Source organism: Bos taurus, chromosome 1, assembly GCF_002263795.3.
Source record: "Bos taurus isolate L1 Dominette 01449 registration number 42190680 breed Hereford chromosome 1, ARS-UCD2.0, whole genome shotgun sequence".
NCBI classification, from domain to species: domain Eukaryota; kingdom Metazoa; phylum Chordata; class Mammalia; order Artiodactyla; family Bovidae; genus Bos; species Bos taurus.
In genome coordinates, this window is record NC_037328.1 from 82,366,682 (window position 1) to 82,382,600 (window position 15,919).

The window sequence follows — 15,919 nt, forward strand, 5'->3', positions numbered from 1 at the left end:
CTGGTAATGCTGAAGCAGCTGAAGTTGAATGGTGCTGTGAAGACCTACAATACCTTTTAGAAATAACACCCAAAAAAGATACCCTTTTCATTATAGGGGACAGGAATGCAAAAGTAGGAAGTCAAGAAACACCTGGAGTAACAGGCAAATTTGGCCTTGGAGTACAAAATGAAGTAGGGCAAAGGCTCATAGAGCTTTGCCAAAGGAATGCACTGATCATAGCAAACATCCTCTTCCAAGAACACAAGAGAAGACTCTACACGTGGACATCACCAGATGGTCAACACCAAAATAAGACTGATTATATTCTCTACAGTCAAAGATGGAGAAGCTCTATACAGTCAGAAAAAACAAGACCAGGAGCTGACTATGGCTTAGATTATGAACTCCTTACTGTCAAATTCAGATTTAAACTTTAGAAGGTAGGAAAAATCACTAGACCATTCAGGTATGAGCTAAATCAGATCCCTTACGACTGTACAGTGGAAGTGGGAAATAGATTTAAGGGACTAGATCTGATAAGAGTGCCTGATGAACTATGGATGGAGGTTCGTGACACTGTACAGGAGACAGGGATCAAGACCATCCTCAAGAAAAAGAAATGCAAAAAAGCAAAATGGCTCTTTGAGGAGCCTTACAAATAGCTGTGAAATGGAGAGAGGCAAAAAACAAAGGAGAAAAGTAAAGATATATCCATTTGAATGCAGAGTTCCAAAGAATAGCAAGGAGAGATACGAAAGCCTTCCTCAGCAATCAGTGCAAAGAAATAGAGGAAAACAATAGAGTGGGAAAGACTAGAGATCTCTTCAAGAAAATTAGAGATACCAAGGGAACATTTCATGCAAAGATGGGCTTAATAAAGGACACAAATGGTATGCTTCTAAAAGAAGCAGAAGATACTTAAAAGAGGCCGCAAGAATACACAGAACTGTACAAAATAGATCTTCACGACCCAGATGATCAGAATGGTGTGATCACTCACCTAGAGCCAGACATCCTGGAATGTGAAGTGAAGTGGGCTTTAGGAAGCATCACTATGAACAAATCTAGTGGAGGTGATGGAATTCCAGTTGAGCTATTTCAAATCCTGAAAGATGATGCTGTGAATGTGCTGCACTCAATATGCCAGCAAATTTGGAAAACTCAGCAGTGGCTATGGGACTGAAAAAGGTCAGTTTTCATTCCAATCCCTAAGAAAGGCAATGCCAAAGAATGCTGAAACTACCACACAATTGCACTCATCTCACACGCTAGTAAAGTAATGCTCAAAATTCTCCAAGTCAGGCTTCAACAATACGTGAACCATGAACTTCCAGATATTCAAGCTGGTTTTAGAAAAGGCAGAGGAACCAGAGATCAAATTGCCAATATCCACTGGATCATCAAAAAAGCAAGAGAGTTCCAGACAAACATCTATTTCTGCTCTATTGACTATGCCAAAGCCTTTGACTGTGTGGATCACAACAAACTATGGAAAATTCTTCAAGAGATTGGAATACCAGACCATCTGACCTGCCTCTTGAGAAACCTGTATGCAGGTCAGGAAGCAACAGTTAAAATGACATGGACCAACAGACTGGTTCCAAATAGGAAAAGAAGTACATCAAGGCTGTATGGCTGTATATTGTCACCCTGCTTATTTAACTTATATGCAGAGTAATATCATGAGTAATGCCAGGCTGGATGAAGCACAAGCTGGAATCAAGACTGCTGGGAGAAATATCAATAATGTCAGATATGTATATGATGGAGAAGGCAATGGCACCCCACTCCAGTACTCTTGCCTGGAAAATCCCAGGGAAAATCTCCATGGATGGAGGAGCCTGGTAGGCTGCAATCCATGGGGTCGCTAAAAGTCGGACATGACTGAGCGACTTCACTTTCACTTTTCACTTTCCTGCATTGGAGAAGGAAATGGCAACCCACTCCAGTGTTCTTGCCTGGAGAATCCCAGGCATGGGGGAGCCTGGTGGGCTGCCGTCTATGGGGTCACACAGAGTCAGACACAACTGAAGTGACTTAGCAGCAGCAGCATGCACATGACACTATCCTTATGGCAGAAAGTGAAGAACTAAAGAGCCTCTTGATGAAAGTGAAACAGGAGAGTGAAAAAGTTGGCTTAAAGCTCAACATTCAGAAAATTAAAATCATGGTATCTGGTCCCATCACTTCATGGGAAATAGATGGGGAAACAGTGGCCAACTATTTTTTTGGGCTCCAAAATCACTGCAGATGGTGACTACAGCCATGAAATTAAGACGCTTACTCCTTGGAAGGAAAGTTATGACCAACCTAGACAGCATATTAAAAAGTAGAGACATTACTTTGTCAACAAAGGTCCATCTAGTCAAGGCTATGGTTTTTCCCATAGTCATGTATGGATGTGAGAGTTGGACTATAAAGAAAGCTGAGCACTGAAGAATTGATGCTTTTGAACTGTGGTGTTGGAGAAGACTTTTGAAAGTTCCTTGGACTGCAAGGAGATCCAACCAGTCCATCCTAAAGGAGATCAGTCCTGAATATTCATTGGAAGGACTGATGTTGAAGCTGAAACTCCAATACTTTGGCCACCTGATGCAAAGAACTGACTCATTTCAAAAGACCCTGATGCTGGGTAAGATTGAAGGTGGGAGGATAAGGAGATGACAAAGGACAAGATGGTTGGATGGCATCACCGATTCAATGGACATGGACAGGGAGGCCTGGCATGCTGCGGGTCATGGGGTCGCAAAGAGTAGGACATGACTGAGCGACTGAACTGAACTGGTATTTTTCAAACAATTACTTTGGACTTGATATTGTCAGGAGGCATGTGAAATGTAAGAAACATAGTCCTTACTTTGAAGAACTTTGGAAACAAAATACACATTGAATTTTTTTGTCTTTTTAAACTCAGATTTATAAATATTCTTATGCATATCTAAACAGTCTTTCCCTTTATTTAAAGAGTAAACAGGGCAATTCCAAGGCAAAAGGAACCTTGTACACCTGGTCATTATGGTTATAACCAACTGGGCCCGGGGTCTAAACTAAAATTACTGATATACTCCAGGATAATGGTTCCCAAGACTGACAGAGTTTAGGAACACTTTGGGGAGAAGGAATCTAGAATCCCAACTCAGAAGTACTGAGACAGAATTTTGGGGGACCAGGCATGGTGCTCCGTATGTTCTATAAGCCTCCCCAGATAAGTGTAATACACAGCCACAACCTATTTACAATTACATGGGTTTTCCAGACCTCTTCATATTCAACTTCAAGTCATTAAATTGGAGCTAATCTTTTCATTTGTCTACAAACGTCCAATAGTCTCTTACTTAAATGTCAATTCAAAAACAGAGCCTCCGCTGTCATTGCAAATTGCAAGAGTTGGATCATCTGTAAACTAAACAGAGAAGGAATTTATTTTAACAATTTTTAAAAAACCAGTCAAATGTTAAAAAGGGGAAAATTTATAAAATTTTAAAAATACAAGACAAACACATTTAATAGCATTTGAAATCACCTAGACTGACCTTATTACTCTAATACAAACTTACCCATATTTAGAATAAAAATGGTTCAATATCATTAAAAACTGAGACTTTAAAGAAGTAAAACCTTCTCAAAAGGATAAAAGAAAAATACAAATTATGATTCATAAAAGCCCTAAACTTATCTACTTGGGTTCTTATATTAATTTTTTCAAACTTGCTATTAAGCTGAATAGGATACTTTGGATATACTTACAGCTGCCTAGCTCTCAAGAATAAAGACACAATAAAAGATATTTGATGTCTTTGGGAAATAAGCTTGTTAGAATATGTTTTCTGAATAACTGAAGAGTTAATCTACTATATTTAAAAACAGTTTAAATTTTTATGCAACTCTTCCTAAAATGTGCTGCCCCTTCAGTCTTCTTCAATAAAGTATACTTTAGTTACTATTATCCACCCTGGAAAACTCAATAAATAATGTTCACAATGAGAGACTGTCCTAAGGGCTGATGTGGCCTGGCAGATGTGCATGCCAATAAATACAAAATTGAATAACTTAATTTATATCACTTCCAGTGACTAGTCTCCCTAACCCCAAAGGTTGTAAAACCATCCTAACTGGCATGCCTTTGGACTCTTCCAGAATGGCTGAGGTACAGGAGGCCACTATGAAATGCATCTTCTTCAACCACACACAAGCAAAGTACAGAAGTCCTACACCATGGTTCTCAAAGGCCTAGCTGAGCAGTTGCAAAAGTGGAGTGTAGAGAAAAATAACAGCATTCATAATTTTTATCTTCTACATTCTGAGTATGTGTTTTATGATATACTTAAATTTAGTACAGTAGCACATTTAATTTTAAATATTATATATATATACACACACACACACACACAGAGACATGTGTGTGTGTGTGTGTGTATGAATTAAAGCCCAAATTATTATTGATGGGATGTGTACGGTTAAGTTTGGAGAATAATGAGTGAGAGGTTGACAGCATAAGAAGCCTTTGCCAAAAGCGGGCCCCAGAATTTCTGAGAAGCGTCTATACTTGTAGCATTGCCAAGCAACGCAAGTGTGCTTTCAATGTTAGCTACATTCTTCTGCTTTTATTTCTTCTGCCTTTTTCTCTCTGTCTTTACCTCTTCTGTTTCTTATTGTTTCTCCCAAAGATTTTGCTTTTTTCTGCAAATGGATTGGATTTTCATAAACCACCAAACATTTATTGAGCAACTACTACATGTAACACACAAAAATAAAAGAGAAACAGATCCTGGTTTCAAAGACCTTAATCTATTAAAGGAGATAAGACATAAACAACAACATATTACAAGTTGGCTCATGCCGTATGAAAACAGGTCAAGATAAACTGCCATGATGTTCAGAAAGAGGAGAAATTCTCTCTACTTTTACTTGTCTTGGTTGTTTTCATTGTTACTAAATGCTTCAATGCTGCTTTGTCACAAAAGACTTTTTACGTAACTAACTGAGATGCAGACACATAAACTCCAGATGCTCCCAGACTTTAAAAAGCATATATATGGATAAGAGAGGTCTGCACAGCTAACTAACCAAACGTGTACATGATTAAAATCCAGAAGATCTGATTTTAGACTTCTCTAGTTATAATCCTGTATGTTTTACACTTCTGAACGTGGACTTGACAGCATATAAAAACCAAGGTTCACACTGTATTTATAAATTAAATGTTACCTAAGGTGGTTTATTTTTTTCAGGCATGTAAGGAGAAAGTCAAGATTCGAACCTTGATGCTTTTCCTTTGGAGGCCTGAAAGAAAATAAACCAAGAAATTTGTTTCTAAACATAATGCAAACCTTGGTTCTTTCACAACCAGTGCCTTGAACTTCAAGTAATTCCCAACAAAGTGTGACAGGGCACACCACCCCAGCAGTAAAATCCTGGTGGACTAAGCAAAAAGTAAAAAGACCTTTTAAAATCTGCACGGAGTTTTCAGCAGGGTACTGCCTGTCTTTGCTGCCAACCTTTCGTCTAGGATCACTTCAGTTTACTCTCTTTCCTGCTGTATCTACTAGACGTCAATACAACTTATAGCTGAATGTTACCATGATAGCCTATCTCTGGATTTTACTTGGGAAAACATCTTGTTGGGCCAGTCACATAAAAGACAGTTCACTTTCAAGGATTCTGTTTATAAAGAAATCTACTTTAAAATGGATACAAGGGCATAATAATAAAGATTATTAGAAAAAGAAAATAAGAACTGTACCTTAATATGTAATATTGCTGTTCCCGGAGGATGAGCATCTGTTATTGATCTTAGAAGCTTTCCACTGGCCAAATCCCACATAGTGATCTATAAGACAACTAAATGCTTTAAAAACAAATTTATTGCTCTTTTTTGGACTTAAGTATCTTGGCTTTTGGCTGAAATAATCTATTCCTGGCCTATAAACATTGCAGACAAAGAACTATAAAGTTAAAACATAACTAAAGGTTGCAGATCCGCTGAAGCATGGGGCCCTTATTCCATCTTCATCCTCCCCTCATCCTACCCAGTCTACTTTTCCCTTCAGATTTTAAATCTTATTCTTTTACTGAGAGGTAAAAGAGATTTATTTAATGAGTCAATCTCTTTAGCACTGGTAAAAATTATCAAAAGGGCTTATTGCCAAACCAATTAGTGACATGTAAGTCAGAAGAAGAAAAGAAACAAAACTTACTGCCCGGTTTCAGAAGTAAAAACAAATACCAAATTTGTGTCCAGGGACACAGTTACAAAGCAGAATATATACTGTACTTAAAAATCAACAACAATCCTCCTCACGACAGAAAGAAAGATATACAGGTCTATCTTGGGCTTCCCTGGTGGCTTAGAGGGTAAAGCATCTGCCTGCAATGCAGGAGACCCAGGTTCAATCCCTAGGTCGGGAGGATCCCCTGGAGAAGGAAATGGCAACCCACTCCAGTATTCTTGCCTGGAAAATCCAATGGACAGAGGAACCTGGTAGGTTATAGTCCATGGGGCCTCAAAGTGTCGGACACAACTGAGCGACTTCACTTCACTTCACTTCACAGAAAGAAAGTACATTTTGTATAATGGCCTGGTTGGTTTATAAAAGCTATTTGCGTATAGGGACATACGAATTGAGATATTAAAAATCATAGACTCTGGCTCAGTCAGTAACTTAATTTAAAAATTTAGACAAAAGTCAGACCAAGCAAATTCAGGTTAGCTCTACATATAGACATATCACTTTATAACATGTTTTTGTCTTCAAGCTACTGACCTAGAGATAACAGGTTTCATTCATTTCACACTGTCTTATAGGTAAAATAAAGTTTCTATTTACCTGTCCCTTAGCAAAGCCACAGAGAAGTCTTGAGCAGTCATTGTTGATACTGAGGGCAGAGATAGCTCCATACTGACCTCCAACACTAGTGCTACCCAAGCAGAGTCGCAAAGCTTGATTCTGATCTAAAGAAAGCAATCGATAAATCAAGCGAAAGAAATAAAGGTTTGACTAAGTATGTACATAGCACAGGCTTGTTTTCAAACACTTTGAGGTAGTAAGAATCAAAAGAATCAAACAAAGTTACGTTCATCTTAAAATACATTTATTGAGCAACTACTAGACAGTGGGCATTGAATTAGACACTAAGAATGCAGAAAAACGGTAACTACAAGGAAGCATAATACAAAACTTGCTCATGTTAAAAAGAAAATACTGAGAAAACTGTATCTCTTGGAACAACCAACTAACTTTCATTCTAGAACCATATTTTTTGCTATTTTTAGAATGCAAGATACATGAAATACCACCTTTTACAGTACATTTAAAACTTCAAAAATCAAAATTTATTTACAGTTTGGCTACAATTTTCATTTATATTATCCCTGAAGATTTACCAGGCAAATGAACAGAATAAATAAAATCATAGGGTATGTTTAAACAACTTAAGGAAATTCTTTTCAAGCATCAACAGCTGATACGCTAAAAGCAAATAATTCAAATCTCTACTAAATAAAGTTACTAAAAGGCAAAGATTCTGCCGTAATCACCTCTGATTTCTCTAGGAAGCATTTGGATATTACTAAACTTTATTATCTAATAAGTAGAAGAAATTCTTCTAGGGCTTCTCCTAGGCAGTGCTTATATTATATAGAGCTCATTACTGTACCCACTTGAAAACAATAAAATAAAAATTTTAAACATAAAGCATGTCTACAAACTTTAACTGTTTTTTAGTTGGTGGGGGGGAGGACACCATACTTGCATAATCAGGAGTTCTCTTAACTCCCCCAGCAATTGTTTGTGCTTCCCTTCACTATCTATGTGCTACTTTTTGGAGGTAAATACATCTTACTTCCACTCCTAGACTATGACCTATCTAAGGGCTGAGATCATGAGAGAATTAACATCCCCAGAATGCCTAAGGCAGTGCCTTGCACACAGAATGCATCTGACAATCATCTTAATAGATGCCATATTTGCAAATCTTCCTCCCATAAAGGTAAACCCAGTTATCATCAGAAAGAGCCTAAAGACATTCATTCCCAAATGCATGGAATAATACTAGGTAAGCCCTTTTGCCCATACAAAGTGAATACTGTAAGAATATTTTTCTATGTTCACAAGCAGGCTCAAATAGCAATCCCCACCTCCCCAGGAGTTCTGACACAATTAATGTCAGAATTAATTGTCTCAGTTTTGACATAATTAGTGGCTGTATCCAGCACACAGAAAATATTTGATGTTTTATGATGTCACTTTAGATCTTAGCCTTCCAAGATGAACATTTGAAAAGGAATAAAATTCATAATATACAAGGTGTGATGTACTTTAAAAGTCCTATGTTTATTCACATCTATATTAATCACAAGAACAGATTTTTTCCTTATTTCTTTCCATCCTTACATACATTTTCCTCCCTTTTCCAGTTTAATCCAAACTGTTATAATTGCCTTTTTCCTGACTCTAAATATGATATCACATTTTACTTTGCTCTACTGAATTGCATGCCTAACAGTGTTTTCCATGATCCTTATTTTGTCAGGGCTACGTTATACAGTTAGTAGATGATCCTTACACCCTGTTCTGCAAATTGTCAAGATTCATTGGTTGGGCAACAGTGTTGTATACATACTTGTATACATACTACCACTGTGGGTCATGTGAGTAGTCCAACGAATGGACTGAAAAAGTTAGAGGACAAAGACAGAAGTTCTGCACCAGCCTCAAAAAGTCCATTTAGCCTGGTTGTCTGCCCTCTAGGCAAGAGTAGTGTCGGAATAGTCTCTGCTTTGATATCCAAACTACACAGTTCTGATCGACCAGTACTTAAAGACACTAACTATTGCTTTAACAAAGTCCTTACTTTAAATTTGAGTATTTAAGTACTCTTATAACTCAGGGATCACCAACTCAACAGACATGAGTTTGAGTAAACTCCAGGAGTTGGTGATGGACAGGGAGGCCTGGCGTACTGCAGTCCATGGGGTCACAAAGAGTCGAACACGACTGAGCGACTAAACTGAACTGAACTGATAACTCAAGGAGAGTAAGCACAGGAGAATTTAAGGAGTGTGACAGAATAGAGAATAAGGGTACCATTAAGAAAAAGGAAGTAAAGAGGGGAGGAAAAAGACACAACTAACCTCTACATTAAAAACCCAGACATGATTCTTTTTCTGACTGTGTACTAAAAACTAGCTAAGACAGGGACCAAATTATCAACAGTGGTCACTCCTAAAATATGTACTAAATTTATATCCCATAGGACTCTGTTAATGAAGACTGTCAATGTTTTCCCCTTGACTTTTACAATGTATTCATTATCTTTATAATGTCCCTTTATAAGGTAGCACGGCTGTGAGGTAATGGACAGTGCATAAAACGTAATATTGTTTAACTCCACAAAGATACTTATCAATTCGTATTGGTGTCATTATACATTCTGTATTTATGGTGCCATATGAATAAACCTATACAATTTAAACAAATCAGAAAAGACAGAATTTCTGCGTAAAGAAGAAAGCAGGTTCTTACTGAAGAGGTTTCTTCTACTAGAACATTCTGTAGTCCAGATTTTTCTAGACTATTCTGGGGAAAGGTACTCGGTGAAGACAAACATAAAACCTCTTTCAAACAATTTATAAAGTTACACAGAAGGAACAAAAAGGACCTGAACAGCAGTAAGAAAGGTGAAAATCAGAGCTTTCCATGTTCTACTCCTCCAAGGGGGCTCTTGATTTGGGGGGGCGGGGGGGGAATGAGACTATCATTTTTCCTATAAGCTTCACAGAGTTGGTACAGAGCTTAAATTTTGTAAATGCCTATGAAAAATATGAAAGCTATCCAATGATACACATGCAAAGAATTATTTTAATGATAATAAGTAGCTTATCAATTAAGAGAACTCAAAGCCCAGATACCACAAAAAGCACATCTAAATTGACAGTGCAATGCATTACATCTATTTCTTTATTAGTATATCTTTCAAAATACACTTTACTTAGGGTTGATCCCAGCATATTCTAGGCTTAACAGTAATGGACTAAGTAACAAAGAAAAGCCATAAATAACATATAAAGTCTACAATAGCCATAAAATCTAAATTTGAACATACTTCAAGAATTTCTGCTCTTTCCACATACCAAAATTAACCTAATGTTCTATTTCTTCACCCCAAATTTAACTACACCCTAAAGACCATCGAAGAAGGAAATACCTAGATCCTAGAAAGAATCAAAATCAAATTATATACATAGAGCTCTACTTTTATCACCAGTATTCACCATTCTTCAATGCTACTCCTTTGTGCACATTAAAATATTCTCTATGACCAAAGAAGAAGAAGAAAAGAGAGATTAGGAAACACTTTTCATCAATGATCATAAAGCAGCAGAAGCACTTTATCTGACCACCATCTAACACACACAGAATTAAAGCTCTCCATTCCCTCTTTAACCTTACTGACTAAAGCCCAGGATACACTGACTCCCCACAGATAACTGGCTATTTTCTAGAATGCAGATGCTTAGGAAGAGTCAACTGTTTTCATTTCCAAATCTGTTCATGCCACTATAAATACTACTGCACTTAAAAAACGTTAAACAATATGTCAACTAATGAAATAGAGTGCAAAAGAGCAAGCTGCTGTTTCTATGACAGCTAAATGGATGTTTTAGAAAAACTTGGTAAAGATGAGTTGCTCTAAATAACTGTCATGAAGTAAGGTATGGACAAGATAACTGCAGAAAACTGGAAAGTTCTATGAAAATCTAAAATGTTGCACACCTCAAGTGATTCACAGGTACCCAAGCTTTTACCTCTTTTGTTTAATTAAAAGTACAAATTTTGCATGACCTATCATTGATGTAGCTTGTGCCAGAAAAGGATGCTGCAGACCTCCAACTGGCAGAAAAAAACTCAGTTTTGGACTGTATCAAAAGATTAGGGGGGAAATGAATATTTCTTTTCATTTAAAATAAAATATTGAAGGTATACATATATTTGTAATTTTTAACAATTCTCTAACCAATTTCAATTAGCTGGTTCTTTTCAATAAACATTTCATAACAGGGTGTCAACTGTAATTGATAACATTCTCCTTCAACAATAAAAAGGTCAAAAGAAAAACAGTCACTCATGCACATCAAAATTACTATACCTTTTCCTTTGAATCCATGGAGAAAAGATCAAAAGAAAGAGAAAAGCAAGAAATCAGTTCAAAAGTTCAGAGAAAAGACAGGTAAGATTTCAAGAGTATAAGTGGTAAACTTTACTTATCTGTGAGAATGATACTAAATGTGATTAAATGATATGTCTAGCATTTATATTTAGGTATTGGTTATGGAAATAGAAAAAATTCATAATATCCAAATTTTAGCATAGTAAATCCAAGTCCATTAAATTTGATAAAACAATTTCAAAAAGATAATCCATTAAGGTATACTAACAACTCAAAAAAATGAAAGACTAAAGGGCCTTAGGATAGGGATATATCTCTAGTAAGAGTCAGATTTTTGAGATCCTATAATTAGGTAAGAACCAAGATATATAACAAATACCACATACCTTTACTTCCTTAAGAATAGGAATTCTACATCGTGCTTAAGAAACTTACAATGATTACTATTCTAATGACCCAGGCCTTCATTCCAAAGAGACTCTAATGGTACTTAAACAAGTTCTTCCTGCTGCACTTTTTCCTATGATCAACAAAGATGTTTAAAAGATCAGATTTAACCCAGACCTCAAATCTAGACACTTCTTAGCATTATTACTCTGCCATTTGTTCCTGACTTTCAAGCAAATTTTAATCCATTTGTTAAAACTCATTGTCCAGATATCTGATTCCTACAAAAATAATGAGTAAAATTTACTAACTGCATGATTAAAAATCCAAACCATAACTAGAATGTTATGATTCTTTCTCAAAATGCTCATTATGGCATACTTTCTTTTTCACGAGACTTTAATGAAAGATTACTGTTTCATCAAATCCACAAGAAAGTTGCTTGGGTCTATAAAAAATCAGAAAGCAGCCCCAAGGAAATTGAGACAGCAATGAAAGACACTGTACTGTTCTCCCCTGTTAGTTTTTTATTTTAAAAGACTTCATTTTAATTTGTTGCAGTGAATTCTACATGGGTTTGATTATAAGCAGCCACATATTCTTAGAATCTTGGTGGGTAAGGAAGAGATATTAAAGCAGAGAGAGTTGAGAGTGAGTACTGGTAAGGGGGAACAAAAATAAACATGTTCTGCTGATAGATAAACATATGCATTATAGTCTATCCTTGTTCATCTTAGTTCTTGCATTCTTTCCTTTTTGTATCTTGGAATTCGCCTCCATTTCTCTCAGAACAGGTGAACAACTTGGAGGAGTGGAAACATACTAATCTTGGGATTCAGTATACTTTGATTTTGAATTTGGCTTGGTACATGTCACTTAACCTCTCTCCAGTTCTCAAACACCTCATATGTAAATAAGGTGACTAACTAAAAGTCCTTTCAATATTCTTTCCCAAAATTCTATCAATCTAATACCAACCCTGCCCTCATAGGAAAACAAGCATTCTTATACCTGATAGGAGAGCAAGTTGGTAAAACTTTCTAGGAGGCAGTTAGGCAATATACATCAGAAACATTTAAAATGTTCATACCCTGACATAAGCAAGTCCACTTTTAGGAATTTGTCTGAAAGAAGTAATCATGTGCACAAAAAACTGCAGTTACAAAGATGGTCATCACTCTATTTTTTTGTTTAGAAACAACCTAAATGTCTTATAGAAGAAAATGATTGATTAAATGGTGAATCCATTTAACAGGATACATGTAGCCATTTAAAATGATGTTACACAGAAACAGACTCACACAGAAAACAAACTAATGGTTACTAAAGGAGAGGGATAAATTAATAGATACAAACCACTATATATAAAATAGATAAACAACACAATCCTGTATATCACAGGGAACTATATTCAATATCCTGTAATAAACCACAATGGAAAAGAATATGAAAAAGAATATATATGTGTGTGTGTGTGGGTGGGCATGTGTATATATATACACACACATGAACTGTATCACTTTGATGTACACCAGAAACTAAACACAACACTGTAAATCAACCATACTTATTTTAAAACAAAAAAGCTGATAAAACAGGAAAAAAGATACTACACATGATTTTAATAATTATATAGAAAAATGTTCATTATAATGAAAAAGCAGGTTACAAATTAACATGATCCAATTTGGAGAGTGCACATATGTATACACATATGTACAGGACAAAAGATTTCAAGGTCATATAGAAATGTTAGGAATTATTTCTGGATGGCAGATTTTGGTGTATCTTCAATTTTTTGCTCATCTAAATTTATTATGAACACATATTATGGAATAAGAGAAATAATTAAAGAATCAATTCTAAAGTTCTCTCTAGAGAATTGTATTTTTTGTTTCCATTCTTCTCATCCCCAGACAATAATTTGTATCCATCACCTTTGAAAAGACTAGATGTTAAAATCACATGATGAACAGGCTTCTGGTATAATGGAAAACTTGGAAGTCAAATTATTCAAAAACAAGGGAAAATTACTAGTTATTCAATCATGATAAAGATGCAAGGACCACAAAGATCAAATTATGGTTCTGCTATTAAAGTGTTCCCAGGTATTCCATAAATAATATTCTGTAGCATCCTTACTAAAATACAGTGTCATCCGGAATTCCATTTGAGAGAGTTCCAAAAGCTTTAAAATCAATGAGAACACTAAAAATGACAGGAAAACATTTTCTAGTAGTATTTAAAGGACAGGAGAATTTTCTATTGTGTTTTGAAATTAAAAAAAAAAAAATGTTTTGCTCATAGTTTGGGGGCAAAAGCAAAGAAAGATGAAAATCAGAGTTATTTAGTCTCACGGAGGGAAAAAAAATGAAAAAAAAAACTTAGGATTATCACGTACTATAAAAATAAAACTAACGAAGTTCTCATCTCAACCCAAAAAATAAAGTGATTATAGGCTAAAAAACTTTCAGTTTAGAGGGATTTACAATGTAAATGAAAAAACCTTACTATCAGTTAAGAGTTACTGAAAATTACTGAGAAAGCCTGGAAATCTTTCCCTGACGATCTTTTCAAATACTTACTACTCAGATATGATTTAGAATAAAAAAATTACCACCACCACAAACCAGAGGCAGACAAAATGACAAACCCTGTCGCTCTCAACTTTACATTCTTTTTGTCTAGGTCTGCAGAGAGTCAAATGGTATATGATATGATATGATAGCTTATAAATTCATAAAGAAGAAAATAAACTTGCAATGAGCAACAAAATGAAGCTGAGTCAAGCACTTTTTAACTATAAAAATGCTGACTGCTACTCTTCAAGTTTTTCTGGCATTTTTCAGAAAAATAAAGTTTACTATAAAAACTGTGATTAAGAGATATTATCTTTTAAAAAACTCAAATACTTAATATTTAAAATAAGCAGCTAGAAAATTTACCAAATATTAAGGCCAATCCATGAGATGTACCCACTGCTATCAAACTGGATACTGCCTGAGAACAAAAGAGAAGATTATATTTTAAAACATTATATCAAGGATCTTGAAATAATCAGAATTAAATTTGTTGGTCTTCTTTCCTCTAGACACCAGATAACACACCAACTATTATAAATAAGGAAAATTTCATCTAGGAGGCAAAACGCAAGATAAAACTCAGAACATCTTATTTCTTGGCATCCCTCTAAATTTATTCTAAGGGTAACAATACTAAAATATCATATGTTCAACATTATAGGCAAAAACATGCCACTTAACTTCCTCTAAAGCAATTTAAAATAAAAAAAGTTCAAGTTTCCAGACAAAGTAAAGGCACTTATGCTACCCAACCAAGAGCCTCCTATAAGGTGTGGGAAAAGAACAGGAAAGACCTTCCCCAGCTCATTCACAAGAGCCAAAAGGCGCCAGAAATACTCAAAACTCAGCCCACTTCCCTCACCAATTGACTGACTAATAAGTGAGCTACAGGAGGCAGCTGGAAATAGTTGAAAATAGAAAAGAGGGCACTAGTGTGCTTTCAATATCCCCCAGTTCTCTATAATCACCCCCACAGATTTACTATTTGGCAAGCTTGGCAATGGAGTTCAGAGCTATTAAATGTACTATTTACCACAAAGTGATTTTACCGAACACTGTTTCCACTCCCTATAACCAAAAGGAGGTCAAGTCACAGAAGGAGCAAATGTACTGGGCAGGATAGTACCACATAAAATAAATCTGGAAATGGGCTAATCAGTATCCATTATATGCATCTCAAAAAACAAAACTGAAGAGTAACAATACACTAGAAAGAGAATATTCAACACGACTAAATTTTAAATGATTACTGGCAGTAAATGACATATGAATTTATCCTCGTAAAATGTATGTAATAACTGAGTATCAGAAGAATAAATCTAAGAAAACCTGGTAATAGAAAGGTTACTTTTAAAAGATTATTTAAAGTATACTTACAATTGCTGTAGGCAAGCCAGCATCTACTTTGTCCTAAATAAAATTAAAAAAAAAAGTATTTGAAAAGATATTTCCACTTTTAAACAAAAAAATGGTATAAGGCCCTCTCTTTACATATATGATTCAGACAAGAGGGGGAACCATCACTTTTGCCCCCAACTACAGAATTTTAGCACTGATGTTACAGCTTAGGATAGTGACTCTCAAAAGTCAAGGAGCATCAGAATCACCTGGAATATCTGTTAAAATGCAGATCCCTAGCTACACTGCTAGAACTAGATTTCAAGTCAGTAGGTCTGGGATAGTGCCCAGGAATCTGCTTTTTCTTAGGAAATTTTTACGCAATGGACACATTTTACAAAATCACTATCTTAAGGTATCTCCATTATCTTAGGTGATCATAAAATGATAAATACACTTTA

At 35.6% G+C, this 15,919-nt stretch overlaps 1 protein-coding gene across 6 annotated transcripts in view; it reads right to left on the reverse strand.

The window, feature by feature from the left end:
* Nucleotides 1-15,919, reverse strand: part of VPS8 (VPS8 subunit of CORVET complex) — a 291,024-nt gene that overhangs the window by 250,956 nt on the left and 24,149 nt on the right. For 3 of the 6 annotated variants that reach the window (XM_024995281.2, XM_024995278.2, XM_059888314.1), the window contains exons 6-10: nt 15,498-15,530; nt 14,484-14,538; nt 6,810-6,934; nt 5,726-5,812; nt 3,318-3,385 (exon numbers count right to left, since the gene is read on the reverse strand). In XM_024995281.2, coding sequence (XP_024851049.1) covers nt 3,318-3,385; nt 5,726-5,812; nt 6,810-6,934; nt 14,484-14,538; nt 15,498-15,530 — 368 coding nt within the window. Of the gene's footprint in view, nt 1-3,317; nt 3,386-5,190; nt 5,266-5,725; nt 5,813-6,809; nt 6,935-14,483; nt 14,539-15,497; nt 15,531-15,919 lie in introns of those variants that run through there. The other 3 variants (XM_059888317.1, XM_024995290.2, XM_059888323.1) reach the window with 3 other exon arrangements.